Source organism: Sapajus apella, unplaced genomic scaffold (assembly GCF_009761245.1).
Source record: "Sapajus apella isolate SASKATOON/1434 unplaced genomic scaffold, GSC_monkey_1.0 scaffold43, whole genome shotgun sequence".
NCBI lineage: Eukaryota > Metazoa > Chordata > Mammalia > Primates > Cebidae > Sapajus > Sapajus apella.
Genome location: NW_022436983.1, coordinates 9,162,757 through 9,190,561, shown reverse-complemented (window position 1 = coordinate 9,190,561; position 27,805 = coordinate 9,162,757). Strand labels below are relative to the sequence as shown.

General features: G+C 48.9%; 1 protein-coding gene across 1 annotated transcript; it reads left to right on the top strand.

The window, feature by feature from the left end:
• Positions 1-1,844: 1,844 nt before the first annotated feature.
• On the top strand, positions 1,845-26,986 carry CASP9 (caspase 9). The gene is made up of 9 exons (XM_032300483.1): positions 1,845-2,204; positions 6,313-6,538; positions 8,486-8,520; positions 9,303-9,479; positions 10,285-10,374; positions 11,594-11,741; positions 23,347-23,526; positions 24,464-24,573; positions 26,246-26,986. The coding sequence occupies exons 1-9, from the start codon at positions 1,941-1,943 to the stop codon at positions 26,336-26,338; spliced, it is 1,323 nt and encodes a 440-aa protein (XP_032156374.1). The 5' UTR covers positions 1,845-1,940; the 3' UTR covers positions 26,339-26,986.
• Positions 26,987-27,805: the final 819 nt, after the last annotated feature.

Sequence of the window (27,805 nt, the reverse complement as noted above, 5' to 3'; positions counted from 1 at the left end):
TTCCGCTCCTGCCGGGAGATGGCCCTCGTCTAGCAACAGTTGCTAGGATGGGGACGCAATCTTTGGTCCCTGCTCTGTTTAACCCTATTCATAGAATCCTAGAGCGTCTGATTGGAAGGGACCTTAGGGATTCTTCAACTCTCCAACTCTTCCATATATTGATAGGGAGACTGGGGTCCAGAGAGGGGCAGGGATTTGCCCGAGGCCTAGAATCCAGGATTCCTTTTATTTTTGTTTATCTTTTTTTGAGAGAATCCAGGACTCCTAATCCCGTTTACTGAAAAGTGAGCTCCACCCAAGGATGTTCAGTCTCTGCCTTAAGCACGGGGAAAGGAGGTGGGGGTGGGGGTGGGGGGAGGGAAAAGGCACAGGTGAGTGAGAGAAACTTTGAGCCAATGAGTTAGATCCCTTGGGGATATAAAGCACTTTCATATCTCCCTGCCCTGTTTTTATTTTTTTCTCTTTGCGTTTACCACTAACATACTATATCTTTCTTTTATTTCTACAGTCTCTTATTTATTTATACCTGATCCTCCCACTGGAATGTAAACTCTAAGAGCAGAGATTTTGTTTTGTTCACCTCCATGTTCTCAGTGTTTGACTCCAGGCTCAATAAATATTCGTAGAATAAGTGAATAGATGGGGCTGAGGTTTTCCTGTTCAAGCGATTATATTCTAAGACTCTTGGATTCTTCGAGTATGGCCTATAAAGTCAGATTCAGGTTTCAGTCCTGTCTATCTCGGCCACTACTACTCACGTGACCTTAAACATTCGTTTCCCTGAACCCTAGGGTCTACGTCTGCAAAATTGGCGGAAGGCGGGGGGCGGGAATACTTTCTTGGCAAGATTGTAGTTAGGGAGAAATGAGATAAGCTTGAAAAGTCGTTAGCACGATGCCTGGGACTTAGCAAATACCCACTAAACAGAAACGATTATTTTTGAAATGTGAGAATGAACCGTTCAAAACGATGGGAGGTTAGAGGACTAGATTTCTGCCAGCCTTTTTTTTTTTTTTTCCTGCGTGAGAGGTGTTAGGGTGGGAGGGGGGGAAGAGGGAAAGGAAGACTGTGTAAATTGGGCTTGGTCGGATCAGACATTTGAGTCTGGAACAGCCATCTGTTCCAAAGGGGCGGGGGGAGCTTATGGTTTTATCTGGGGTGGAGGAGGAGGCTAAGGGGAAGCCGTGCCCAGGAGGAGGTTGAATGGGGCGGGACAGACCATGGCCCCACGAATGGTTTCCTTTTTGCTAGAAGTCTGACAACTCCCTCCGAATCTCTGTAAAATTGGGGCAGTAGTGAATTCCGGCGAGGGGCCCGCCGTGGACCGGGAACTGGTGCCACAATTGCAAAGGGGCACCTGCGCCCGGAGTGGGGCGGAGACGCGGGCGGGGCTGGGCCCTGGGGGCGGGGCGAGGCGCGGAGGTACCGCCTTGGGGCGGGGCGGTGACGGGAGGATGGCTCTTGGGGACGTGATTGACTTTGGGGACGGGGCGAGGATGCGAGCTGAAGCCTGAGGCGGGGCGGTGACGCAAGGACGACTCTGAGGGTGGGGCGAAGGGAGGGGTTGGTTCTTGGAGGCGGGGCGGTTGCGCGAGGCTAGACCTTGGGGGCGGGGAGGTGGCGCAAGATTAACCTTGGGGGAGGGTTGGGGGCGCGGGTTGAATACTGGGGCAGGGCGGTAGCGCGGAAAGGATTCTGGAGTCAGGGCGAGGCGCTGCGGTGCGTCCCGAGGGCGGGGCGATGACGCAAGAGCGAATCCTGGGGGCGGGGCAAGGCCTTGGAGATGCGTCCTGAAGGCGGGGCGGTGATGCGGGGCGGGCTCTGGGGCAGGGTGGGGAAGTGACGTATTGCCTTGGGGGCGGGGCGAGGAGCGGAGGGGCGTCCCGGGGGCGGGGAGATGACGCAAGAGCGACTCCTGGAGGCGGGGCGAGGCCTTGGAGATGCGTCCTGAGTCGGTGCTGCTAAGAGTTAGCCGGGGCAGTGACGCGGGGGCGGGACCTGGAGCAAGGGCGGGTCCTAGGGACCTGGGCGAGCCGCCGAGGCCCGGAAGCGGAGGGAGGAGGCTGCTTGCCATGGACGAAGCGGACCGGCTGATTCTGCGGCGGCACCGGCGGCTGCTGGTGGAGAAGCTGCAGGTGGACCAGCTCTGGGACGCCCTCCTGAGCCGCGAGCTGTTCAAGCCCCACATGATCGAGGACATCCAGGTGCGCCCCCTCCCCCGGCCTCCTGTTCCCGCGCTGCACCGCCCGGTCCCCACACCCCTCGAAGAGCCATTGTGTGGGAGCCCAGCTTTCCCTGTGAGTGGGTTCGAGCCCCCCAGCAGGGACAAAGTATCCCAAACACCTCTTTCTTAGTCGGGTGTTCGCTAAAGCGATTCCACGCCATGCTCAGAGTACACTGTTAGTGCTCGTGTCTCTTGTGTAAAGGAAAAATGTGAGACACATTTTGAAAACTTTGAGTAAGAAGCAGTTCTTGAATTGGAGAACATAAACTGAAAGAGGTTTAGTGTTGCAGTGGCAAAGCGTCAGAGGCAAGTATTTATTGGGAAAACGTGGAAGCAAAATAGAGGAATTATTGGGTTGGTTTGCAGTTACAAAATTGCCTTTTTTTAAAGAGATCTATTAGTTGACTGTTTATGCTTGCTTATGATTGGCTGGAGTTAAGTTTTATTTCTCTCTAACATAAGCATTTATCAGATATGACCCAGGTTGAATTTTGCTTATCTTTGCAGTTTAAACAAGATTTAGGTCACTTAGGATGCCTGATTGGTATTGTCTGCTCAGGAATTCTTCAGGGTTAGTCTCCATTTTAATTTACTTTTTAACACTTGCAAGGAAGGAGGTGTGTGCGTTTTTGCTTTTCTAGCGTAGAGGTTTCGGCCACCCATTTTGGCATCAGACTGCCTGGCAGCGTGTTCTTGGGCCAGTCACTTACTCTCTTTGAGCCACAGTTTCCTGGGCTGTGAAATGGGGATCCAATAATACTATAATGAGGACTAAATGAGATAATGGATGTGAAACAGTGTAAAGCCAGGCACAGACCCTCAGGCTCAGTGTGCCCTGCCCTCTTAGGTCATCCCCTTCTGTGTTCAGTTTATGTTTTGTTTAGAGGTTTTGGAAATGAGGGGACCTGATGCAGGCAATGGAGAATAATAAAGTCAAACATTTAAGGTTTTCTTTAAAAGCACTTTCCCATCTTTGTCTCATGTGACCCTCATCACAGGCCTGTGATGATATCACAGGCAGAAGATATTTCCTACCATGAGGTGCAGTGGGTGTGAGTGGCTAGCTGGATATCCCTGGACAGTGCCTTGGCCCCAGTGAAAGAGTCTTTAAATAATTGAGTATCATATGGGTAATTATTCATTAATAATAAAAGAAGTCTTGTGACTTCTGTGTGACCCCTACTGGGGAACAGAAGCGGTTTGAGGCCACAGTCGTTGCCTTCAGGGATGTTCACAGGGATCACAAGCTCGAATGCCCCTGGAGGCTTGATGGATGGGCATCATAGTGGATAGCCTTTGCACTGCCAGCTGAGTATGGCCATATCAGCAAATGGCCCAGGATTGCCAGATCTTTTGTTTCTTTGGAGGCAGGGTCTCATTCTTGCCGAGCCTGGAGTACAGTGGTGAGATCATGGCTCACTGCCCCCTTGACCTCCTGGGCTTAAGTGGTCTTCCTGCCTCAGCCTTTAGAGTAGCTGGGACTTTAGGCACATGCCACCATGCCTGGATAATTTAATTTTATTTTTTTGTACAGATGGGAGTCTTACTGTGTTGCCCAGATGGGTCTCAAACTCCTGGCCTCAAGTGGTTCTTCTGCCTCAGTGTTGGGATTACAGGCTTGAGCCACTGCACCCAGCCCAACTTTCACATTTTAAGAAAGAAGCTGGAAATCTTGATTCCTCTGTCAAATTCCCTTGCTTAAAATGTTAGCAACAAATTCAGAAATTTTTTAAGAACTTTGTGGGAACCACAGGTTGCCATTTTGCCACCCTGGTATGGCTGAAAAACCCACAGGTTTTGGAGCCAGTTGGATCTGGACTCTCATCCTGGCTTTGTTACATATTAGTGAGTTGTAAAACGCCACAATCAATGAACCAAACAAACAGAAAAACCCTTTCTGTTAGTCAATTTCCCTGAAATTTTTTACCCTAAAATGTTGGGAAATTGTAATTTAACTCTGTAAGATTATTGAGGAAGAAAAAGGTGAAACAATGTATTTAACACAGTGTTGACCTCTTGGAGTGCTCAGCACATGTGGAGAGAAATCCAACCACCACCATCTGTTTGCACATAGTCAACTGTTCTGCTAGTGAGACTCAACTACAGGTCTGTGCTGTTCATAACAGTAGCCATTAGCCACATGTAGTTAATTAAAGGTAAATGTGATGTAATTAAATAAAGTTAAAAATTCAGTTCCTCAGTCGTACTACCCAAGGGCTCAGTGGTCATGTGATATATGGTTACCATATGGGACAATGCCCACTAAGAACATTTCCATCATCACAGAAAGTTCTCGTGGACAGTGCTGCTGTAGCGTATTTGAAGACACGGTGCCATCTTACGTCTGTGGATCCTGAGAACTTACCCAGTGCTAGGTCTCTGAGGACAGGTGGCAGAGAAACAGAATCTTCGATCTGCCTTAGTCACTGACCCCACCATCCTGACGCCTGTCAACTTTTTTTTTTTTTTTTTGAGACAGGGTCTTGCTCCGTCACCCAGGCTGAAGTGCAGTGGTGTTACCACAGCTCACTGCAGCCTTGACCTCCTGGGCTTGACCCATCCTCCCGCCTCAGCCTCCTGAGTAGCTGGGACCACAGGCGTGCGACACCATATCTGGCTATTATTTTTGTTTTTTGTAGACACAGGGTCCAGCTGCATTGCCCAGGCTGGTCTCGAACTCCTGGGCTCAAATGATCCTCCTACTTCAGCCTCCCAAAGTGCTGAAGTTGCAAGCGTGAGCCACTGTGCCTGGCCTGTCTGTGAACCTTGACCCTTGCTCTGCCTTCATAGTCCCCCAGTCAGTGCCCACGTCCTGTGGCCCCTCCCTCTTTGTGTCTTTGCTTTGTCCTTTCACTTCGCTCTATTGCAGCTGCACTGTCTTTGCTGCTTCCTGATCTGGCTGTGGCTCACTCTTTTCCATTTTTCACCCTGACCTCAGGAAGATTTTTTGAAAAGGTATATCTGTCACTCCATTCTTAAAACTCTTTCATGGCTAGCCATGGTAGCTCACACCTGTAATCCCAGCACTTTGAGAGGCTGAGGTTGGCGAATCACTTGAGGTCAGGATTTTGAGACTAGCCTGGCCAACATAGTGAAACCCCATCTCTATCAAAAAATACAAAAATTAGCTGGGCATGGTGGTGCATGCCTGTGGTCCCAGCTACTGGGGAGGCTGATGTGGGAGAATCACTTGTACCTGAAAGGTGGAGGTTGCAGTGAGCTGAGTTGGTGCCACTGCATTCCAGCCTGGGTGACAGATCAAAACTCTTTCTCAAAAAAAAAAAAAAAAGATGGCTGGGCACGGTGGCTTATGCCTGTAATCCTAGCAGTTTGGGAGGCCAAGGCGGATGGATCACTTGACATCAGGAGTTCGAGACCAACCTTGGCTACATGGTGAATCCCTGTCTGTACTAAAAATATTTTAAAAATTAGCCAGGTGTGGTAGTGCATGCCTGTAATACCAACTACTTGGGAGGCTGAGGCAGGAGAACTGCTTGAACCTGGGAGGTGGAGATTGCAGTCAGCCAAGATTGTGCCACTACACCCCAGCCTGGGTGACACAGTGAGACTCTGTCTCAAAAAAACAAAACCAAACCAAAAAACCAATGAAAAAACTCTTTGGTGGCACCTGACAGGTCTCAGGATGAATTTCTTGGCCTGGCCACACAAAGGCCTTGTCCCTTGCCACTGTCTACCTCCCCCATCATAAAACTCAGAATTCACTATTCGCTTCCTGATGTTCCTGTACCCCCAGCCCCAGGTGCCTTTCCTCTGGGCACTTGTCTCTTGCTGTGTCATCACTGATTTGTCTGATTGCATTCCCCATTAGAAATTTGCTCCTTAAGGACTGAGACCGTCCATGGCAGCATTGTCAGCACTTTGCATAGTGCTGGGCTTATTTTGCCCTTCAAAATGATGAATAGATCCGCAAAGGTTGGTAAGTGGCACACACTCAGCGTACCTGCAGGCTCCATTTCTGCCCAGGTGCCTGATTGTTTAGACGTACAGTAGCTGGGAAATGGGACGACAAGGTGAAAGCCATATAAAAGTACATGGATAATTAGTATCCTGCCTTTCTTTCCAAACAGCGGGCAGGCTGTGGATCTCGGCGGGACCAGGCCAGGCAGCTGATCACAGATCTAGAGTCTCGAGGGAGTCAAGCCTTTCCTTTGTTCATCTCCTGCTTAGAGGAGACAGGCCAGTGCATGTTGGCTTCCATCCTGCAAACTAATAGGCAAACAGAAAAGTTCTTGATTCCCAAGCCAAAGGATCCCAGACCAGTGGACGTTGGTTCTGGAGGATCCGGTGATGGCCGTAAGTATCAAGAGAGGGATTGATGGGTGGGCATGACAAGCCATCATTGGGGACTGACTCTGAGTACAGCTGGGTGGGCTGAGATTCAGAATTTAATTTCAGTATTGTCTTTTTGAACGCACATAGGGATGGTGGGATTCTGGGAGGGTCTTTAGGAGGTTGAATCTTGGCAGCCGCTCCTTTGAAAAGCATGTGTTGGGCCGGGCGCGGTGGCTCAAGCCTGTAATCCCAGCACTTTGGGAGGCCGAGGCGGGTGGATCCACGAGGTCAAGAGATCGAGACCATCCTGGTCAACATGGTGAAACCCCGTCTCTATTAAAAATACAAAAAAAATTAGCTGGGCATGGTGGTGCGTGCCTGTAATCCCAGCTACTCAGGAGGCTGAGGCAGGAGAATTGCCTGAACCCAGGAGGCGGAGGTTGCGGTGAGCCGAGATCGCGCCATTGCACTCCAGCCTGGGTAACATGAGTGAAACTCCGTCTCAAAAAAAAAAAAAAAAAAAGAAAAGCATGTGTTGAGGTCTGTTTTGGATGTCCCGGGTTTTTTGTTTTTGTTTTTTTCCCTGCTTTGAGATAGTAGGTCCCAGTTTTGATCAGTGTTTCCAGGTCCATCTGTTGTTTCGGATTTGCCTTTGGGTCTGGGTAGCTTGGACTACCCCATGTCTGGGGGCAGGAGAAAGGCCTTGGTTGTGTCTGCCCCATGCAAACAGACATCTGCAAAGCATTTACCCTTGCCTGCTTCCCTTAGAGCAACCCTGCAAGGCAGGTATCATTAGACCCATCCTTGTTGATGGAGAAACTGACTGAAGCTCAAGGAAATTAATACTTTGCCAAAGGTCATGTGGCTACATCCAATAAAATGCATAAATCCCAAGAATACAGCTGGGTGATTTTTACCTATGTGTACCCACAGGTAACTAATATCCAGATCATCAAGATGAAAACATTCCGGGGTCCTGTAAGACTCTTCTCTTTCTATCTATTCCCACTTCCCCTTTCCCAAGGTAATCACCGTTCTGATCTCTATTGACAGAGATCCCTTTTGCTTGTTCTTGAACTTCAATATAAATTTTTTTTTGAGATGGAGTCTTGCTCAGCTATCCAGGCTGTAGTGCAATGGCACATTCTCGGCTCACAGCAACCCCTGCCTCTCAGGTTCAGGAGATTATCCAGCCTCAGCCTACCAAGTACCTGGGATTACAGGCATGTGCCACCATATCCAGCTAATTTTTTTGTATTTTTAGTAGAGATGGGGTTTCACCATGTTGGCCAGGCTGTATCACAATTTGTATATCCATCAAGTTGTTGTTGGCTTGATTGCTTCCAGGTTGGGGCTTTATGAATAAGGTCTCAGGGAACATTTTGGCCAAGTCTTGTGTGCCCATGTGCCCTTGTTGCTCTTGGATGTATACTTGAGGGTGGACTTGCTGGTGAGAGGGTAGGTGTGTATTTAACTTGGTTAGAAACCTTTAAACAGGGCCGGGCGTGGTGGCTCATTCCTGTAATCCCAGCACTTTGGGAGGCCGAGGCGGGTGGATCATGAGGTCAGGAGTTCAAGGCCAGCCTGACCAATATGGTAAAACTCCATCTGTACTAAAAATACAAAAATTAGCCGAGTGTGGTGGTGCGCGCCTTTAGTTCCAGCTACTCAGGAGGCTGAGGCAGGAGAATCGCTGGAACCCAGGAGGTGGATGTTGCAGTGAGCTGAGATTGCGCCACTGCATTCCAGCTTGGGCGACAGAGTGAGACTCTGTCTCCAAAAAAAAAAAAAAAAAGAAACCTCTAAACAGATTTCCAAGGCAGCTCTGCCATTTGGCTCTCCCCCAAGCAGAGCCTGAGGGTCCAAGTTCCTGCTGCTCTGTTCTTGGGAGGCTGTCCTCATAGAGCTCCATGCCCCTCCTCTGCTGCACCCCAGCATTCATGTTTCCCTCTTTCTCTGTCTCTCCAGGTGCTCCTGAGATTTTGAGGCGAAATACAGATTTGGTGAGTCTCCATGAGATTTGGGGCCAGGAGCTTGGGCTCTGGGCCGTTCCCTCTCCAGCCCTCAAGTCCTTCCCTGTAGCTGTGTCAGGAGCGCAGGGAACCCAGTCCTAGGCCAGCCTCCCTGACTCTGGCCCAGCACCTGCTGGGGCAGATTGTTCAACCCTGCTCTTCCTCATCTGCAAAGCTTGGGGCAGAAGTGGTGCAGACCTGATGAGGGGCAGGCATTAGGATCCGTACCAAGTCACCACTCTCATTCACAAGTATTTATTGTGTGTCTCCTGTGCTCTGTGGCAGGGCCATCTGGGAAGGAGCCATCAGTCTGTTAGGGGAGAGAGAAGTTAGGCAAGTGAAGATATAAATAGAAATAGTGATTAGGTACCATCAACAAAAGAACAGGCTGCCTTGAGAGAGAATTCCAAGGGGACCAAGCCTGGGAAGGGAGCAGCCTTTGGTGCCTCCTGGTGGCCTGGGCACAGTTCTGCTGACAGAGTTCTCAAGTGCCCCCTGGCCTGGGTGACTGTGAAGGTCCTTTGGGATGAATGCTTGTGGGCTGTTGGATTTCCAGGTTAGCAGCTCCCTTCCCTGAATACTGAGATGGGGACTCACCTTCTAGTGCCTGCCCATCTGTCCTGCAGTTGGTTCTCTTCTGCCCTGAAATGCCAGGTGGAGACCCTGCTACTCCTTGTGCAGGAGGGCAGACCCCGTTTTCTTCCCGCCTCTCCAGACTGTCCCCTAGGGAGTGCAGGGAGAGCTTGGGTTTATGTGAGTCCCTGTGCTGGCAGGCTTATGTCATGAGCACGGAGCCCTGTGGCCACTGCCTCATTATCAACAATGTGAACTTCAGCCCTGAGTCCAGGCTCAGCACCCGCACCGGCTCCGACATCGACTGTGGGAAGTTGCAGCTCCGCTTCTCCTCGCTGCATTTCATGGTGGAGGTGAAGCGCGACCTGACTGCCAAGGTACACTCACTATCTGTGGAGGGAGACGGGGTGGGGGGGCCGTGGGTGGGGAAGTGTCTTTCGAGGAACCCCAAAAGCCAGCTGACTCCCCAGATGAGGCCTTACATCTGGAGGACTGTGGGAGGCAGGATGGCCCAGTGGCTACGGGTTCAGCTTCAGACGCAGAAGTCCGAGTTTGAGGATTGGCCGTCTCGGTCACCTGCTGTGTGACCTGTGCCTCAGTTTCCTTGTTTGGAAAGCAAGAATAGCTTTGGGTTGTTTTAGGGGTTAAGTGAACAATGCCCAAGCACAGCACCATCTCCCCGAGAACAGTGGCCATTACGACTGCTGGGACTGTCAGCACTTCAGCACCAGCCCTGGGAAGCCGAGAAAGGGCACTGCCCAGGCCTTTGGGCTGTGCCCTTTGTTTTTTGTTTGTTTGTTTTTGAGACAGAGTCTCACCCTGTCGCCCAGGCTGGAGTGCAGTGTGGAGATCTTGGTTCGCTGCAACCTCCACCTCCCAGGCTCAAGCAATTCTCCTGTCTCAGCCTCCTGAGTAGCTGGGATTACAGGTGCATGCCATCACGCCCAGCTATTTTTTTTTTTTTTTTGTATTTTTAGAAGAGATGGGGTTTCACCACGTTGGCTAGGCTGGTCTTGAACTCCTGACCTCAAATGATCTCCCTACCTCGGCCTCCCAAAGTGCTGGGATTACAGCTATGAGCCACTGTGCCTGGCTGGGCTGGGCCCTTTTAAAGTCAGGAAGGGCCGAGGCTGCAGCCAGACCTGTTGGTGCTTCTGGCTCACCTGCAGCCCTCTCTTGTAGGAAATGGGGCTGGCTTTGCTGGAGCTGGCACGGCGGGACCATGGTGCTCTGGACTGCTGTGTGGTGGTCATCCTCTCTCACGGCTGTCAGGTAGGAAGCCTCCCTCTGCTCCTTGGGCAGGCATTGGGTAAAAGCTATGCCAAGAGGCCGTGCAGGGGCCCTCTCCCTTCCTGTATCCAAAACACCCTTGGCTTTGTGGAAAAGGGCTGTGGGGCCCTGCCCACCTCCTGCTGTTTTCTTGGGATCCATGTGGTCCTCTGAAGAGTTGGCTGCACCTTCCTGGGCGGGGTGTTGTTCCTGGGAGAAGCCCTCTGGGAGAGGGAGGGCAGAGACCAGGTCTGCTCACAAAGCTCCTGCCCCTGGAGCTTGTTCAGAGGCGGGCACAGCACACATGACGTCTCAGCTCCTGTCCCTGTCCTGCAAGGCGTTGCTCCAGGCCCCTCGCTGCTGGTGGGACTCAGGACACCAGGCCCACTGGGGGCTTCGTCACTCACTCATGTGTTTGTCATGTGGCTAAGCCCTTACCCCATCCTGGGTCTCGATTTCCTCATCTATTAAGTTGAGGAGTTGGACAGATCACAGTTACAAGCTGGGGCCTGGAGTCTCCCTGTGGTCTGCACAGTGTTTTGAAAACTGGCAAATTTCACATAAAAATCAGGATTCCTAGTTTTTCTTGACAAACCACAAAGGTCTTGCCTGACCGGGCTGGCATCCTCAGCCAGTGAAACTCCAGCATGTGGCTGGGCAGGGCCTTCCCTTTGGTCCTTTCTTTCATACTGTGGTCCCTAGAGCTCGTGAGGAATGTGGACTCCCAGGCCCTACCCTGGACCTCTTCATTCCCAGTCTACCCAGTAACAAAGTTCCCAGGTGATTTCTGTGCACTTGAGGTTTGAGCTGAATTGATTTAAAGCAGCCACGGTCAGCGTTGAGCTGCCTCAGTCAGAGGGGCCCGGAAGACCAGATGGCTGATTAGGAGGTCGGGGTGGGGCCGGGGAATCACATTTCTTACAAGTTCCCAAGTGATATTGATGCTGCTGCTCCAGGGGCCAAACTTTGAGAGCCAGTGGTCTAGAGGCCGCAGGCAGCACTCTCCTGGCATACTGTGGCCTCTAGAAGCATATGAGTTTGAGATGAGACCCCTGGAATAGATGCTGACCAGTCTTTCCAGAACCAACCTTCTCTGTCTCAGTTAGCCTCGTGCCCCTGGCTTTGACCTTCCGAATGCTTGGCCCCCACAAAACCTCTGAACAGGCTGTGGGATTCGTACTCCAGCTTCTTGGTGTTGTAACCAAGGCTCTTGGTCTTCTAGGCCAGCCACCTGCAGTTTCCAGGGGCTGTCTACGGCACAGATGGATACCCTGTGTCACTTGAGAAGATTGTGAACATCTTCAATGGGACCAGCTGCCCCAGCCTGGGAGGGAAGCCCAAGCTCTTTTTCATCCAGGCCTGTGGTGGGGGTAAGCAGCTCCTCGGCCTCCCTGTGGGTGGGTGTGGTGGGGAGGGGACCCCCACCTGCTTCTTTCTCTAGCCTGCCCCTCACAGAGCCCACGAGGTGTCTCCAGGCAGTCAGAGGGTACCACACATGGTCTGTTTCTGGCAGCGCCTCTGCCTGGCTGGAGTGGGCCTGCACTCTTGTCTGCTCTGTGGAGGCTGGAGTCTTCTGCTTCATGGCCCAGGAGCGTCATGGGCTCCTGTAACTTCAGCAGCTTCAGTTCTAGAGACTTGGCAAAAGAAGCAAAGCCCAAGAGAGAGGAAAGACCTTTTTTATTTTTCTTGTCCCCATTGCCCTGATCTCCATCAACTAGACCCCATTTCCACTGTCCCGGAGAAAGGGTGGCCACAGCGGAACTGCAAGGAGAAACCAAAGAATTTAACTATTGGAATTCCCAAAGGCGTAATTGTGGGGTTTTGAGGAACGTTTAAGGATACCTGGGCTACGTGCAGTGTCTCACTCCTGTGATCCCAGTGCTTTGGGAGGCTGAGGCAGGAGGATTGCTTGAGCCAGGAGTTTGAGAGCAGCCTAGGCAACACGGTAAGACCCTGTCTCTATTTTTTGTTTGTTTTTTAAAGGATTACTTGGATTATTTGTAGTTTTGCTATATGCTCTGATTTTAAACTCAACTCCTACTGCAGTGTTACCTGATTTTCTTTTTCTTTTCTTTTCTTTTTTTTTTTTTTTGAGACGGTGTCTCGCTCAACTAGGCTGGAGTGCAGTGGTGTGATCTTGGCTTATCGCAACCTCTGCCTCCGGGGTTCAAGCGCTTCTCCTGCCTTAGCCTCCCGAGTAGCTGGGACTACAGGCGTGTGCTACCATGCCCAGCTAGCTTTTTGTATTTTTAGTAGAGATGGGATTTCACCATGTTAGCCTGGCTGGTCTCCATCTCTTGACCTTGTGATTCTCCCACCTTGGCCTCCCAAAGTGCTGGGATTACAGGTGTGAGCCACCGAGCTCGGCCCCTAATTTTCTTATAAAAGAGGGAAGAGAGAGAAATATGGGGTTCCTGGTTTGTGGGTCATGACAGGAATATCGGGGAGCACTAGAAATTCTGTCCCAGGGAATCCCCTCCGCCCTAGGCTTTCCATGGACTGGGACATTGAGAAGGTATATCAGTTCCTTGCCTCTAGCCTGATCTGCCAGATAAGTGGGCACTGTTATCCCATAGTGCTGTCTAGCTTGCCCAGCTGTGATGTGGGCACCTGTGGTATGTTTCTCCTGTGCACATCCAACTGCCCCATACCTATTCCATGTTGGCAGAGTTGGGTGGAGGCTGCCTAGAAGGACAGCCTCTGGCCACATCATTCGTCCAGTGTTTATTGAGCACCAGCTATATATACCAGGCCATGTGTTAGGTGCTGGGGATAGGGGAAAAACAGAGTTTCAGTTTCCTGGAATTTATAATTTGATATGAACTGTATTAAGTCACTGTCATGACCCATTCCCATGACCTGACCACACGTGATTGAGAACACTTGATTAAACCCTGGATCGGCTACTGACCTATCTGTCACACAACCCTGGGTCAGTTAATCTCTAGACATCTCAGCAAATGGGGATAATAACAGAACCCACTCCCAAGCTCAGGTGATTCTCCCACCTCAGCCTCCTGAGTATCTGGGGCTACAGGTGCATACCAGCATGCCTGGCTAATTTTTCTATTTTTTTTTTGTAGAGACAGGGTTTTGCCATATTGCCCAGGCTGGTCTTGAACTCCTGAGCTCAAGTGATTTGCCCACCTTGGCCTCCCAAAGTGCTGGGATTACAGGTGTGAGCCATTGTGCTTGGCTGACTTTGATACTATTTAATGCACTAATTGGTGTGTGTGTACAGTGACTGGTTCATTTTAATGACTGAAAACCCAGACTGCCCCCACTCCCATTCCAGAGGAACCAATGTCACATAAGAAGCTCCCACCATGTTGTTGCCAACACAGTTCCTTCAGAATAGCAGTAATAGGAAGCAGGGAAGGCTGCTACTCTCGGGGTTATAGAAATCCTTCTCTACCTCACCTCCTGTCTTATCCACAGTGTGCGGTCCAGCAATGCTCTTCCTCTGGAGCCTGCGGTCCCTCTTTCTCCTATGAATCAAATAAAAGACAAAAAGGGCAAGGGCATTAGGAATGCAGGCTGAGCAGGCATACCTGCTTTCTGGACAGTTAGCCAATCTTGTGCTCCTCCCATACCTCATCCAGTCTCAGCAGCAGGGAGAGCCTTTGTCACGTGCATATCTGTGGTGTCACTCTTAGGACTCGTAGCAGGGCTTCTAAGGCCTTTGGTGACCTGGCCCCTGCCACTTCACCTCCCCCAGCCTGGCATGCTCTGAGTCCCTAGCACGGCTCAGCCTTTGCAGGATGTCCAGGCTCTTGCTTGCTCTTCTGCCTGCTTTCCTGGCTGTTTTTTAAAAATTCATTTTACTTATTTTATTTTAGAGATGGGGGTCTCACTATATTGCCCAGGCTAGTCTTGAACTGTTGGGCTCAAGTGATACTCCCACCTCTGCCTCCCAAAATACTGGGATTACAGACATGGACCACCGTGCCTGGCCCCTGGCTGACTCTTAATCAGCCATCCTTCTGGTTACAATTTACTGTCATTGCCTCCAGAAGGTCTTCCCTAAATACCCACTTTCTTGGCGAAACTCAGAGTTAGCTGGCCTTTGTGCTTCTGCAGCCCCTGTCCCTCCCCTGCCATAGCACTGTCTCATTGTATTGAGACGGGCTTATTCCCTGGTCAGCTCCGAGGGCAGGGCCAGGCCTGCTACCCCACAGCCAGGCCCCCAGCCTGGTACAGAGCTCACAGTCTGGTTGCATCTCATGTGGATTCTAATCGTTTGAATTTAAAGGAGAACCATATAAAAGCATCTATGGTGCTTCATGCCTGCAATCCCAACAGTTGGGGAAGCTGATGTGGGAGGATCTCTTGAAACCAGGAGTTTGAGACCAGTCTCTATAAAAAATTTTAAAACATTAGCCAGGCGTGCTGGTATGTGCCTATAGTCCTGGTTACTTGGAAGGTTTAGGCAGGAAGATCACTTGAGCTCTGGAGGTTGAGGCCATCCAGGATGGATGACAGAGTGAGACCCTGTCTCTCAAAGAAATAATTAAAAAAAAAAAAAAAAAAAACAGCTGGGCACGGTGGCTCACGCCTGTAATCCCAGCACTTTGAGAGGCCAAGGCAGGCAGATACTGAGGTCAGGAGTTCAAGACCAGCCTGACCAACATGGTGAAACCCTGTCTCTACTAAAAAAATAAAATAAAATAATTAGCCGGGTGTGGTGGTGCATGCCTGTAATCTCAGCCACTCAGGAGGCTGAGGCAGGAGAATCACTTGAACCTGGGAGGCAGAGGTTGCAGTGAGCTGAGATCACACCGCTGTATTCCAGCCTGGGTGACAGAGTGAGACTCTGTCTCAAAAAAAAAAACAACCCAAAAAACCATTACATTTGTGAAATAAAGTGACCGTGATTAATATTTAAAAAGAAACCAACATAAAAAAAATTATATGAGCCAGATTTGGCATAATGTAGATTTCCACCATTAAAACAAAACTCACAGAAAACAGCAAGATTTCAAAACCGACATGTAGCGATTAAGATGCCCCTTGGGAGTCGGGTCCCTGCTTTGCCTCCGCAGGCTGCGTGACCTGGTGCTTAATGCTGTTACCACATGGTGGCACCATGTCAGCTGAGAGCAGAAATAGAAATGTCCCCAATCTCTGCCAGTGCCTGGCGGGGTGTCTGTTTACATGAGTCAGAACACCTGCTTTGGATTTTGAGGACTCTTGCATTGTTATTTTGTAACTCACTGTTGTAATAATTTAAAAATAATTTTTAAATATTAATTTAAAAACCCTCCAACACGTCATCACGCCTTCATTAAGAGGTGACAGCACCAGGGCTGAAAAATGTGCCTTAAAGTCGTTAACTTTGGTGTGCAGTGTCAGCATGATAGACAGCCAAGTGGCCGCCTCTCTGAGGCTGAGCTGTCAATTTTGGGATTTGAGAGATCAGGCTGAGAAAGCAAAAACAGTGACCATATGTTGCAGTGGTTGTGGATTATCTGTGCGGAGGGAACATCTTCTCTTCCTACTGTATATTTATTCCTATGGGGAATGAGTCCCACCTTCTGGGGAGTTTTGCATTAATGAGGCGAATAACCGAGCCATGCATAAAATGCAGAACCCCTCAGGCAAGGCCTTCACATCAGATTTGTGGAACTGGATGACATGGGAATGGAGCTGCAGTAGTGCCCCCACCTGACCCACTCTTTCCCTTTCCCCCATCCCCCTGCTCTGATCCTGTTGCCTCTTCTCAGCCTCTCTGCTTACCCTGTCTCCTCTCGCCATTCTTATGGCATACCCTGCTTAGGCATCCCCTCTGCCCCTGCAGGCTGCCAGGCAGACCCAGCACAGTCACACTCAGGGCTCAGGCCTCCTGCCTTTGCCACTCTACGTCATTCCCAGACACCTGGGGCAGATTCCGAGTCTCTACCAAGAAGACAACGAGAAGCAATGAACCGAGAAATCGAAAGAAAAGCATGGCTATCACAGATCAAAGGGACACCCCTTTGCAGGCTGGGGGCCTCCATGAGAAGCAGGGTAGTTGAGAGGCACAAACATATGGGGCAGATTTCTGCGCCCCTGCACATTAGCTGGGAGAGTGCCAATTACCAATCATTTCTAAGCATTAGCTGTGTGGGGTAAGAGTTCAGTAGATTTTGGTGTTATTATTATGGGTTTGCCAGAACCACCTCTGTCCCTGCCGGATGGGCCCCCAGCTCCTCTGGGTGAACCCTGACTTCCCTCAGTCACGATCCAGCCATGCAAACATGTCTGCGGTGCAGCCAGCACGTGCTGTCTCTCTCACCAGGACCGTTCTCCCTGATGACATCAGGGCCTGGGTCACAGTCACATTCTCCAGGCATGTTTTCCCAGTGGACCCTCTGGACCAATCCTACTCCAACTTCGGCCTATTTTTTAAAAAAATTCTTTTAGGCCGGGTACAGTGGCTCATGCCTGTAATCCCAGCACTTTGGGAGGCTGAGGCGGGCTGATTGCCTGAGCTGAGTTTGCCACCAGCCTGGGCAACATGGTGAAACCCTGCCTCTACTTAAAAAAAAAAAAAAAAAAAAAAAAAAAAAGCCAGATGTGGCAGGGTGCACCGTAGTCCCAGCTACTCAGGAGGCTGAGGCAAAGGAATTGCTTAATCCCGGGAGGTGGAGGTTGCAGTGAGCCGAGATCATGCCGCTGCACTCCAGCCAGGGCGACAGAGTGAGACTCCATCTCAAAAAAAAAAAAAAAAAATTTTTGCTGGTTAAATATATATGTATATGGTTAAATATATATATGGAGATATATGTATATATTTTAACCATAGCTCTTGCTAGCTGCCTTCCCTCCTGAGTAGCCCTCTGTGCTCCCTCTTACCCCACCCACCATGAGCCGTACTGCAGAAGGCCTCATCCCGGGAGACCTCCCTCAGCGTTGCCTCTTCAGTGGCTCTGTAGCTGAGACTTGTGGGGCACAAGTCCTGCCATGACCTCTCTGTTTTCCAAGCTTGGCACTGCTTTCAGGGAGTCTAGATTTTAAACGGAAAAGACAAAAAATGTGGCAACTTAAAAAAAAATCCTTCAGAATGTTATAAGCTAATATAGCCGTCTCGGTTTTCTGCCTTCCTTTTGGATTCCAGCCCACGAGCACAGTCTGCTTTTCTCATCTATCGTGATCCCCTAAGCAGTTCCCCATATCCTCATGGCCTTCATCATCACTAGCTCAGATGGCTTTATAATGGGCCATTTTTATGATACGCACTAATTTACTAAACCATTCTCCTAATGTTGGCCGTTTAGGTGATACCTAATTTTTGGCCCACACAACCACAGGTGTCTTTATACAGAAAGCTTTTGGCTGCATTTGAATTGTTTTCTTAGGAAATTACTGGATTAGAAGGTGTAAACGTCTGTGGATTTTATTACCCACCACTTGGTGTCTATTTGGTATTTTTCTGATGCCGCCCTTGATTCTAGAAAAGGATTTGCCGTAGCTCAAGAAGTACAGATGATGACACTAGAACAAAATAGAGAGAAAACACGGGGAGAGAAGAAAAGAAGAGTAAGTGTAGATTCCAAAAATACATCCTGTGATGTGCTGCAGTTTCCTGCAGTTTTCTACAGTTTTCTAATGTACAAGTGAATTAAAAATTCAAGGTATACAACGACTGATTGTAGAGATAAAATAACTTTGCAGATGTAAAGAAATATGAAAAAATCCCAGCCATTGGTAATAGTAGACTCGAAAATGAGGTAGGTCAAAGTCCCAGTCAGCCTCTGTCTGGGGGGAAACCCTTAACTCGTCTGCATCTCAGTTACCTGATTACATGTGATCGGATAGTGACATCTACTTGCTAGAGGTGACCTGTGCATTTTTTACACTTTCCAACTGCCATTGGAAATAAGATCACTTACAAGATCTATGGAATCTGGTGTTCTGTATCTGGTATTTGTAAGATAGAAGTTAGGAATAGGGACCCCAGACACATTTCTTCTCTTGGTTGTCTTAAAGGGGACACTGTGATACAGTGGACAGTTTCCTCAACTATATTTCTAAAAAAAGACAAGTTTTATATGGCTTTTGGGAGGGGAGCACTACACACTGGTGTCAGTTGGGGGGAAATAGGGGAGGGACGGTGGGGGTTGGGGAGCTGGGGAGAGATAGCAAGGGGAGAAATGCCAGATGTAGGTGATGGGGAGGAAGGCAGCAAATCACACTGCCACTTGTGTACCTATGCAACAATTTTGCATGTTCTTCACATGTACCCCAAAACCTAAAATGCAATAAAATAAATAAATGGGGGAAAAAAATTGTGGCAAAATACACATAACATACATACAATTTACTATCTTTTTTTTTTTTTTACTTTTTTTAGGGTTTTTTTTTTTTTTTTCCCCTCCTCTTCTGGCTAAAGCAACAATTTACTATCTTAACCATTTTTTTTTTTTTGAGATGGAGTCTTGCTCTTGTCACCCAGGCTGGGTACAGTGGCATGATCTCAGCTCACTGCAACGTCCGCCTCGCAGGTTCAAGTGATTCTCCTGCCTCAGCCTCCCAAATAGCTGGGATTACAGGTGTGTGCCACGATGCCCGGCCAAATTTTGTATTTTTAGTAGAGACAGGGTTTCACCAAGTTGGCCAGACTGTTCTTGAACTTCTGATCTCAGGTGATCTGCCCACCTTGGCTTCCCAAAGTGCTGGGATTACAGGCGTGAGCCACTGTGCCTGGCCTCATCTTAACCATTTTTAAGTAGTATTTAAGTTCAGTGGTATTTTAATTTTTTTTTTTTTTTTTTTTTTGAGACGGAGTCTCACTCTTGCCCAGGCTGGAGTGCAATGACTCGATCTCGGCTCACTGCAACCTCCGCCTCCTGGGTTCAGGCAGTTCTCCTCCTCAGCCTCCCGAGTAGCTGGGATTATAGGCATGTGCCACTATGCTCAGCTGATTTTGCACTTGTAGTAGAGATGGGATTTTATCGTGTTGGCCAGGCTGGTTAAGTTCAGTGGTATTAAGCTTATTCATACTCTTGTGCGGCCATCACCACCATCCATTTCCATGCCTCTTTTCATCTTGCAGAACTGAAACCCTGTTTCCATTAAACAGTGATTCCCCATTCTCTCCTGCCACAGCCTCTGGCAACCACTATTCTACTTTATGCTTTCATGATTTTGGCTATACTTAGTACCGCATATATGTGGAATCACACTGCATTTGTGCTTTTGTGAGTAGCTTATTTCACCTAGCGTAATTTCCTCAAGGTTTATCTGTATTGTAGCATATGTCAGAATTTCCTTCCTTTTTAAGGCTGCATGATATTCCATTGTAATGGATATAATGCCACATTTTGCTTATCCGTTCACCCACTGATGGACACTTGGGTTGCCTCCATGTTCGGCCTATTGTGAATAATACTGCCACGAACATGGGTGTAGAAATACCTTTTTGAGGACCTGATTTCAATTCTTTGGGGTATATACACAGAAGTGGAATTGTGAATTGGATGGTAATTGATTCTATCTTTAATTAATTTATTTATCTTTGAGATAGAGTCTTGCTCTATTGTGAGACTCTATCTCATAAATAAATAAATAAATAATTACAATGGCATGATCTCGGCTCACTGCAACCTCTGCCTCCTGGGTTCAAGCGATTCTCCTGCCTCAGCCACCTGAGTAGCTGGGATTACAGGCATGTGCCACTACGCCTCACTACTTTTTTTGTATTTTTAGTAGAGAAGGGGTTTGGCCATGTTAGTCAGGCTGGTCTTGAACTCCTGACCTCGTGATCCACCCGCCTTGGCCTCCCAAGTGCTGGGATTACAGGCGTGAGCCTCTGCGCCCGGCCTTGATTCTATAATTTTTTGAGGAGCCACCATACTGTTTTCCACAGTGGGTGTACCATTTTGCTTTCCCACTAATAGTACACAAGGATTCTAGTTTCTCTACAGCTTCACCAACACTTGCTATTTTCTATATTTTCTGTTTTTTTTATATTTCAAACTGAGATCTGAGGATATACATATTTTTGATAGTAGCCATTCTAATGGATAGGAGGTGGTATCTCATTGTGGTTTTGATGTACATTTCCCTGATGATTAGTGATGTTGAGCCTTCTTTCATGTGCCAATTGGCCATTTGTATATCTTCCTTGGAGAAATGTCTATTCAAGTCCTTTGCCCATTTTTTTTTTTTTTTTTTTGAAACAGAGTCACCTAGGCTGACAGAGTCTCCCTGGAGTGCAGTGGTGCGATCTCAGCTCATTGCAACTTTTGCCTCCCAGGTTCAAGCAATTCTCATGTCTCAGCCTCCTGAGTAGTTGGGATTACAGGCACACACCACCACGCCTGGCTAATGTTTTTGTATTTTTAGTAGAGACGTGGTTTCGGTCTCACCATGTTGGCCAGACTGGTCTTGAACTCCTGACCTCAGGCGATCTGCCCACCTCAGCCTCCCAAAATGCTGGGATTACAGGGGTGAGCCACTGTGCCTGGCCCTTCCTTTGCCCATTTTTGAATCAGAATATTTGATTTTTGTTGTTGAGTTTTAGGAATCCTCTAATCTCAATATTAATCCTTTATCAGACACATGATTTGCAAATATTTTCATTCTGCAGGTTGCCTTTCTACTCTGTTGATACTGTCTTTTTTTATTTTTTAAATTTCTGAAAACAGACGATATTGTCTTTTTTTTTTAAGACAGAGGCTCACTCTGGCACCCAGGTTGAAGTGCGCTAGTGTGATCTTGGCTCATTGTAAACTCTACCTCCCAGTGTCAAGCAATATTCTCTGCCTCCCAGCTTCAAGCAATTTCCCTGCCTCAGCCTCCCAAGTAGCTGGGATTATAGGCGTCCACCACCACACCCGGCTAATTTTGTATTTTTAGTAGAGATCGGGTTTCACCATGTTGGCCAGGCTGGTTTTGAACTCCTGACCTCAGGTGATCTGCCCACCTCAGCCTCCCAAAGTGCAGGGATTATAGGTTTGAGCCACCGTGCCCGACTCTTTTTCTTTTTTGAGACTGGGTCTGTCTTTTTTGCTCTGTCACTCAGGCTGGAGTGCAGTGATGCGATCACAGCTCACTGCAGCCTCAATTGCTTGGACTCAAGTGGTTCTCCCACCTCAGGCTCACCAGTTGCTGAGACTAAAAGCACATGCCACCACACCTGGGTAATTTTTTAAAATTATATTTAGAGATGAGGTTTTGCTGGTCTGGAACTCCTGAGCTCAAGGGATCCTCCTGCCTCAGCCTCCCAAAGTGTTGGGATTACAGGTGTGAGCCAAGGCATCCAGCCTTCTTTAATTTCTATCAGCAATGTTTTGTAGTTTTTATTGTACAAGTCTTTCATCTTGGTTAAGTTAATTTCTATTTTATTATTTTTGATGCTATTGTCAATGGAATCACTTTTGTAATTTTTTTCTGATTGTTCATTGTTAGTGTACAGAAATGCAAGTTTTTTGTGGATGGCTTTGTATCCTGCTATTTTGCTAATTTTATTTGTTCTAATAGTGTTTTGTATAATCTTTAGGGTTTTCTACATATAAAATCATACCATCTGTGAGTAGAGATAATTTTACTTCTTTTTTTCCAATGTGAATGTCTTTTATTTCTTTTTTTGCCTCCTTGCTCTATTTGAATAGAAATGGCAAGAGCAGGAATTCTTGCCTTCTTCCTGATCTTATAGGAAAAGTTTTCATTCTTTCACCATTGAGTATATAGTGTTTGCTGTGGGTTTTTCATATCTGGCTTTTATTATGTTGAGGTAGTTTCCTTCTATTCCGAGTTCGTTGACTGTTTTTATCATGAAAGGTTGTTGAGCCGGGCGCGGTGGCTCAAGCCTGTAATCCCAGCACTTTGGGAGGCCGAGGTGGGTGGATCACGAGGTCAAGAGATCGAGACCATCCTGGTCAACATGGTGAAACGCCATCTCTACTAAAAATACAAAACATTAGCTGGGCATGGTGGCGCGTGCCTGTAATCCCAGCTACTCAGGACGTTGAGGCAGGAGGATTGCCTGAACCCAGGAGGCGGAGGTTGCGGTGAGCCGAGATCGCGCCATTGCACTCCAGTCTGGGTAACAAGAGTGAAACTCCGTCTCAAAAAAAAAAAAAAGAAAGGTTGTTGAATCTTGTCTCACGCATTTTCTGCATCAATTAAGATGATATAAGGTTTTTTTCATTCTCTTATGAACCCCCAAAAATCTGAGACAGGTCTCAGTCATTTTAGGAAGTTTATTTTGCCAAAGTTAAGGACGTGTGCCTGGGAGACAGGTCTATGCCTTTCTCCGAACCTGATTTTTAGGGTTCCAAATTTAAAGGGGAAAGGGTGGGATATTGAAAAGTACACAATTTTCATGTAAGAGCAGGGTAGGGGGAAAATAGTCATTCATGCCTTCGTCTGGCTCAGTGAATTTGCATTTTTACGTGAGGTAATGTAGGTCAGCCGGGCGCGGTGGCTCATGCCTGTAATCCTAGCACTTTGGGAGGCTGAGGTGGGTGGATCACCTGAGGTCAGGAGTTCAAAACCAGCCTGGCCATCATGGTGAAACCCCATCTTTGAAAAAAAAAAAAAAAAGAGGTAATGTAGGGCAAGGGAGGATAAGATAACAAAGACAAATGGGGCAGGGGAACAATTGGATATGCATTTGTGCCAGGTGGGCAGGGGGTGATGCCTCTGTAAAGATAAGCTATCAATTTGCATTGCCATGATGAATTTTATCAGACATGCCTTAGGGTAAATATCTTCGAGCTCACCAGGAATTTTCTTGTGGGCAACATGTGAGGGAGGTGTGTAGCTGTTCATCTCATAGCCATCTCATTTAGGAACCAAAATGGGGAGGCAGGTTTGCGCGACCCAGTTCCCAGCTTGACTTTTCCGTTTGGCTTAATGAGTTTGGGGTCCCAAGATTTCTTTTCCTTTCACACTGTGGTTAATGTAGTATATTACACTGACTTTCATATGCTGAACCATCCGTGTCTGTGTATTTCAATGACAAGGGGTGTTTGTTTCTGCTTCCTGCAGAGCAGAAAGACCATGGGTTTGAGGTGGCCTCCACTTCCCCTGAAGAGGAGTCCCCTGGCAGTAACCCCGAGTCAGATGCCACCCCATTCCAGGAAGACGCGTGGACCTTTGACCAGGTGGATGCTGTATCTAGTTTGCCCACACCCAGTGACATCTTTGTGTCCTACTCTACTTTCCCAGGTGAGCCTATCAGAAGGGCTCATCCTCGCAGCCAGTGGTTCTTCCCATCTGCCCTAGAGGCAACTGTGTGGTGAAACAAAAGACCAGGTATGAGTTCTGGTTCTGTCTCTTGCCCCTCTGTGACCCTGAGCAAGTTACTTCTCTGTGAGCCTCGGCTCAGGCTGAGCGGGCAAGGGTGTGCACTGCAAGGAAGCCGGCACCCTTGGATTCCTGTGCTCACTTACCTGTCCTCCGCCTGCCCCTGCCTCAGCCTTCGTATCTTTAGCATGGGAATAGGAATTGTGCCTCAGGGGTTGCCGTGGGGATTAAAGGTGGCTGGCATGTCACTGAGCACAGTGCCTGGCGTGTATGGGTGCAGCAGGTGGTAGTTTCCTTCCTTTTTTTTTTTTTTTTTTTTGAGATGGAGTATTGGTCTGTCACCCAGACTGGAGTGCAGTGGCATCATCTCAGCTCACTGCAGCTACCATCTCCTGGGTTCAAGTGATTCTCCTGCCTCAGCCTCCTGTTTAGCTGGGATTATAGGTGTGCACCACCATGCCTGGTTAATTTTTGTATTTTTAGTAGAGATGGGGTTTCACCATGTTGGCCAGGCTAGTCTGGAACTCTCCTGACCTCAAGTGATCCGCCCACCTCGGCCTCCCAAAGTGCTGGGATTACAGGTGTGAGCCACTGTGCCTGGCAGTTTCCTTCCTTTCTTATCCCTTGGATGAGTCACTTGACTTTTCTAAGCCTTGGTTTCCTTGCTGGGAAAACGGGAATCATAGTCAGAGTCAGGAGATGGTCACGAGGGTGAAATAAGATCACAATTAGGGCAGCGCCTCAGGGACCAGGCTGCTCTTGCTGGATGTGTGCATGAGTCAAGGTCTGGAGGGCGCCCGAGCCGCGTGCCTGGCCGGGGGTGGCTCTCCAGCAGTGTTCAGCCCTCCTCCCTCCAAAGGTTTTGTCTCCTGGAGGGAGCCCAAGAGAGGTTCCTGGTATGTGGAGACCCTGGACGACATCTTTGAGCACTGGGCTCACTCTGAAGACCTGCAGTCCCTGCTGCTCAGGGTGAGTGCTGCCTTCCTCTGCAAAGGAGAGGGGAGGCTGCTGAGGGGCAGCGTATCCTCCTGGGGCTGGGGATTCGGGGGTGAGCAGGGCAGGCCCAAACCAAGGGTAAAAGGTAGTAGACTCCTGCCTCTCAGCCTTGGCTTGCCACGAGAGTCGTCACTTTTATGTCTCTTTATGAGAGGCATTCCTGCCTGTGGTGACATCTGCCCTTCATTCAAAGAGCTGCCTTCCTTGCCTTCTCCAGAGTCCCCAGGTTGACACCTCCTGCTCCTCCACTGATGGAGCTGGTCCTCAGTGCTGGCACTATGGCTCTGTCCAGACCCTGAAGGCGGGTCATGGGCCCCTCCCCACACCTTGTAGCACAGTCTTCTACTCTTGACCCTCAAGAATTCTGAACCCCTCCTCGCACATCCCCTTGTCAGGAGGCCCCAGTGACGAAACAGACAGGGAAGGGTGGCCTGAGGGTGAAAGTACTCCATGGAAACCCCACTCAGGCAGTTGCTTCTTCAGAGGGTTGCATAGCCTGTGGCTGCCTTGGGGAAGCAGCGTGTGTGGGCCCCTCCTGCTCTGCTCAGGTATTCATGCCATGGGGAGGCGCTGCAGGGCTAGGGCCACGCCTTGCTCCTACGGGAGGATTTGGCCCTGTGCTTTGCTGAGCAGTAGGAGGAGAAGACAAGTAGGCTCTGGGTGGCCCCTGGCACAGCTCCCAGCCACTGGGTGACACGGCCTTGGGCAAGGGAGTCTGGGATAGCCTGGGGCCTTGCAGCGTGGGGTGGGGACAATCAGTGCTAATAAGCAGTGCTTTCAGCTCTTGGTTCTGATCCCTTCATTTTTTTTCTTGCAGATAATTTCAGTCTGACCTGAACTTTATGAATTTGGAAATTTTGAATTTTGAGTTTTTTAAAGTTACAGTCGAGGTGCTTGTTCTTTAAGTCCCCCTGCTCAAAGAGGCTACAGTTTGAGCTTTTTTTTTTTTTTTTTTTTGAGATGGAGTCTTGCTCTGTCACCCAGGCTGGAGTGCAGTGGCATGATCTCAGCTCACTGCAACCTCCACCTCCCAGGTTCAAGCGATTCTCCTGCCTCAGCCTCCTGTGTACTTGGGCCTACAGGCCCGCACCACCTTGCCCAGCTGATTTTTGTATTTTTAGTAGAGACAGGGTTTCGCCATATTGGTCAGGCTGGTGTCCAACTCCTGACCTTGTGATCCACCTGCCTTGGCCTCCCAAAGTGCTGGGATTACAGGAGTGAGCCCCCGTGCCCAGCCCTTTTGTTTTATTTTGTTTTGAGGTGAAGTCTCACTCTTTCATCAGGGCTGGAGCAGTGGCATGATCTCAGCTCACTTCAACCTCCACCTCCCGGGTTCAAGCAGTTCTGCCTCAGCCTCCTGAGTAGCTGGGATTACAGGCTTCCGCCACTATGCCCAGCTTATTTTTGGTATTTTTAGTACAGACGGGGTTTCATCATGTTGGCTAGGCTGGTCTCGAACTCCTGACCTCATGATTTGCCCACCTTGGCCTCCCAAAGTGCTGGGATTACAGATGTGAGCCACTGCACCCGGCCTGAGTTGTTTTTAAGGTGTGGATTGAATGGACATTCCCCCCAGCCCCTCTTGAATTCTTCCTTCAGTCCAGAGAACTGAACTCACAGACCTCTCCATGGTCATGTCTTACAGGTCGCTAATGCTGTTTCGGGGAAAGGGATTTATAAACAGATGCCTGGTTTCTTTAATTTCCTCCGGAAAAAACTTTTCTTTAAAACGTCATAAGGCCAGAGTCCTTCACCCTGCCTTTTCTTGCACTCCAAAGCCCTCCTACCTTAGGCCTGCAAGCGGCTGAGACCTGGACCTTTCCTGCAACTCAAGGGCTTTGCGGCCGGCACAGGGTCTGCTCTCTCTGCCAGTGACAGGCAGGCTCTTAGCAGCTTCCAGATTGGCGACAAGTGCTGAACAGTGGAGGAAGAGGGACAGATGAATGCTATGGATTGCATGTGGCCTCTTGAGCAGTGGCTGGTCTGGGGCTAGTGACTGTGTCCTGTGTTCTCTGTAGAACAGGGATTAACCTCTGCGCTACTGACATGTGGGGCCAGGTCATCCTTTGCTGTGAGGTTGTCCCGTGTGTTGTGGGATGTTCAGCACTGTCCCTCACCTCAATGCCAGTAACAATATCTCCCTGAGTGGTGCTCTTCAGGCGTTGCCAAATACGTGCTGGGCTATAAAACTTTCCTCACCTGGCACCCGGCACCCACTGATCTGTAGGGATTTTGGGCTACACACAAACCAGTATCTCTCATGGATCAGTGAGCTGGGGCCTACTGGAGTCTGAACAGCTGTAATCTGTGAATTCTAAATGAAGTTTTAAAAATTGTTAATTTTTCCTATATTGCATTAATCTTAAGAAATAAATCTTAGGCAAATGTGGACTCTCTTTTGCCTATTTCTTCCCTCGTTTTGCTCCAACTCTTTGTTCTTCCTTATAAAACAGACTTCTGCTTTTTAAAAAACGGGGGTCTCACTGTATTGCCCAGGCTGATCTCAAACTCCTGGGCTCAAGTGATCCTCCCAAGTAGCTCTAACTATCCCCGGGCATGCATCATTGCACCCAGCCCCATTTCTCCATGTCTTATTTCACTTGATCCCTATCCCATCCCAGGAAGGCAATAAGGGTGAGAACCTTGTGCTCAGGGAGGCTAGGTCTCTTGTCCAAGGTAACAGTTATCCAGAGAAACAACCTGGCTGGAACCTGGGTCTCCTGAATCCCAGCCATGCCTCCCATGTGCCTTGCTTGCCGAAGCACCCCCTGAGTGTAGTATGACCGTGCTGTGCAATAGTGACACGTTGGGCTTCCCCAGAAGGCCTCACCCTGAGGTCTTTTAAGCTATCCTTATGCCAGCCTATTTCTTGTTTTTTGGTCTTTTCTTCTTGGAGACAGGGTCTCACTCTGTCATGCAGGCTGGAGTGCAATGATGCAATCCTGGCTTACTTCAGTCTCCTGAGCCCAAGCAATCCTCCCACCTCAGCCTCCTGAGTATCTGGGACTACAGGTGTGCACCACCTCACCCAGTTAATTTTTGTACTTTTAGTACAGACAGGGTTATGTCATGTTACTCAGGCTGGTCTTGAACTCCTGAACCTAAGATCTGCCTGCCTTAGCCTCCCAGAGTGCAGGGATTACAGGCTTGAGCCATTGCGCCTGACCTATTTCTGGTTTTTAGGGCCCTGGATGTTAGGGTGAAT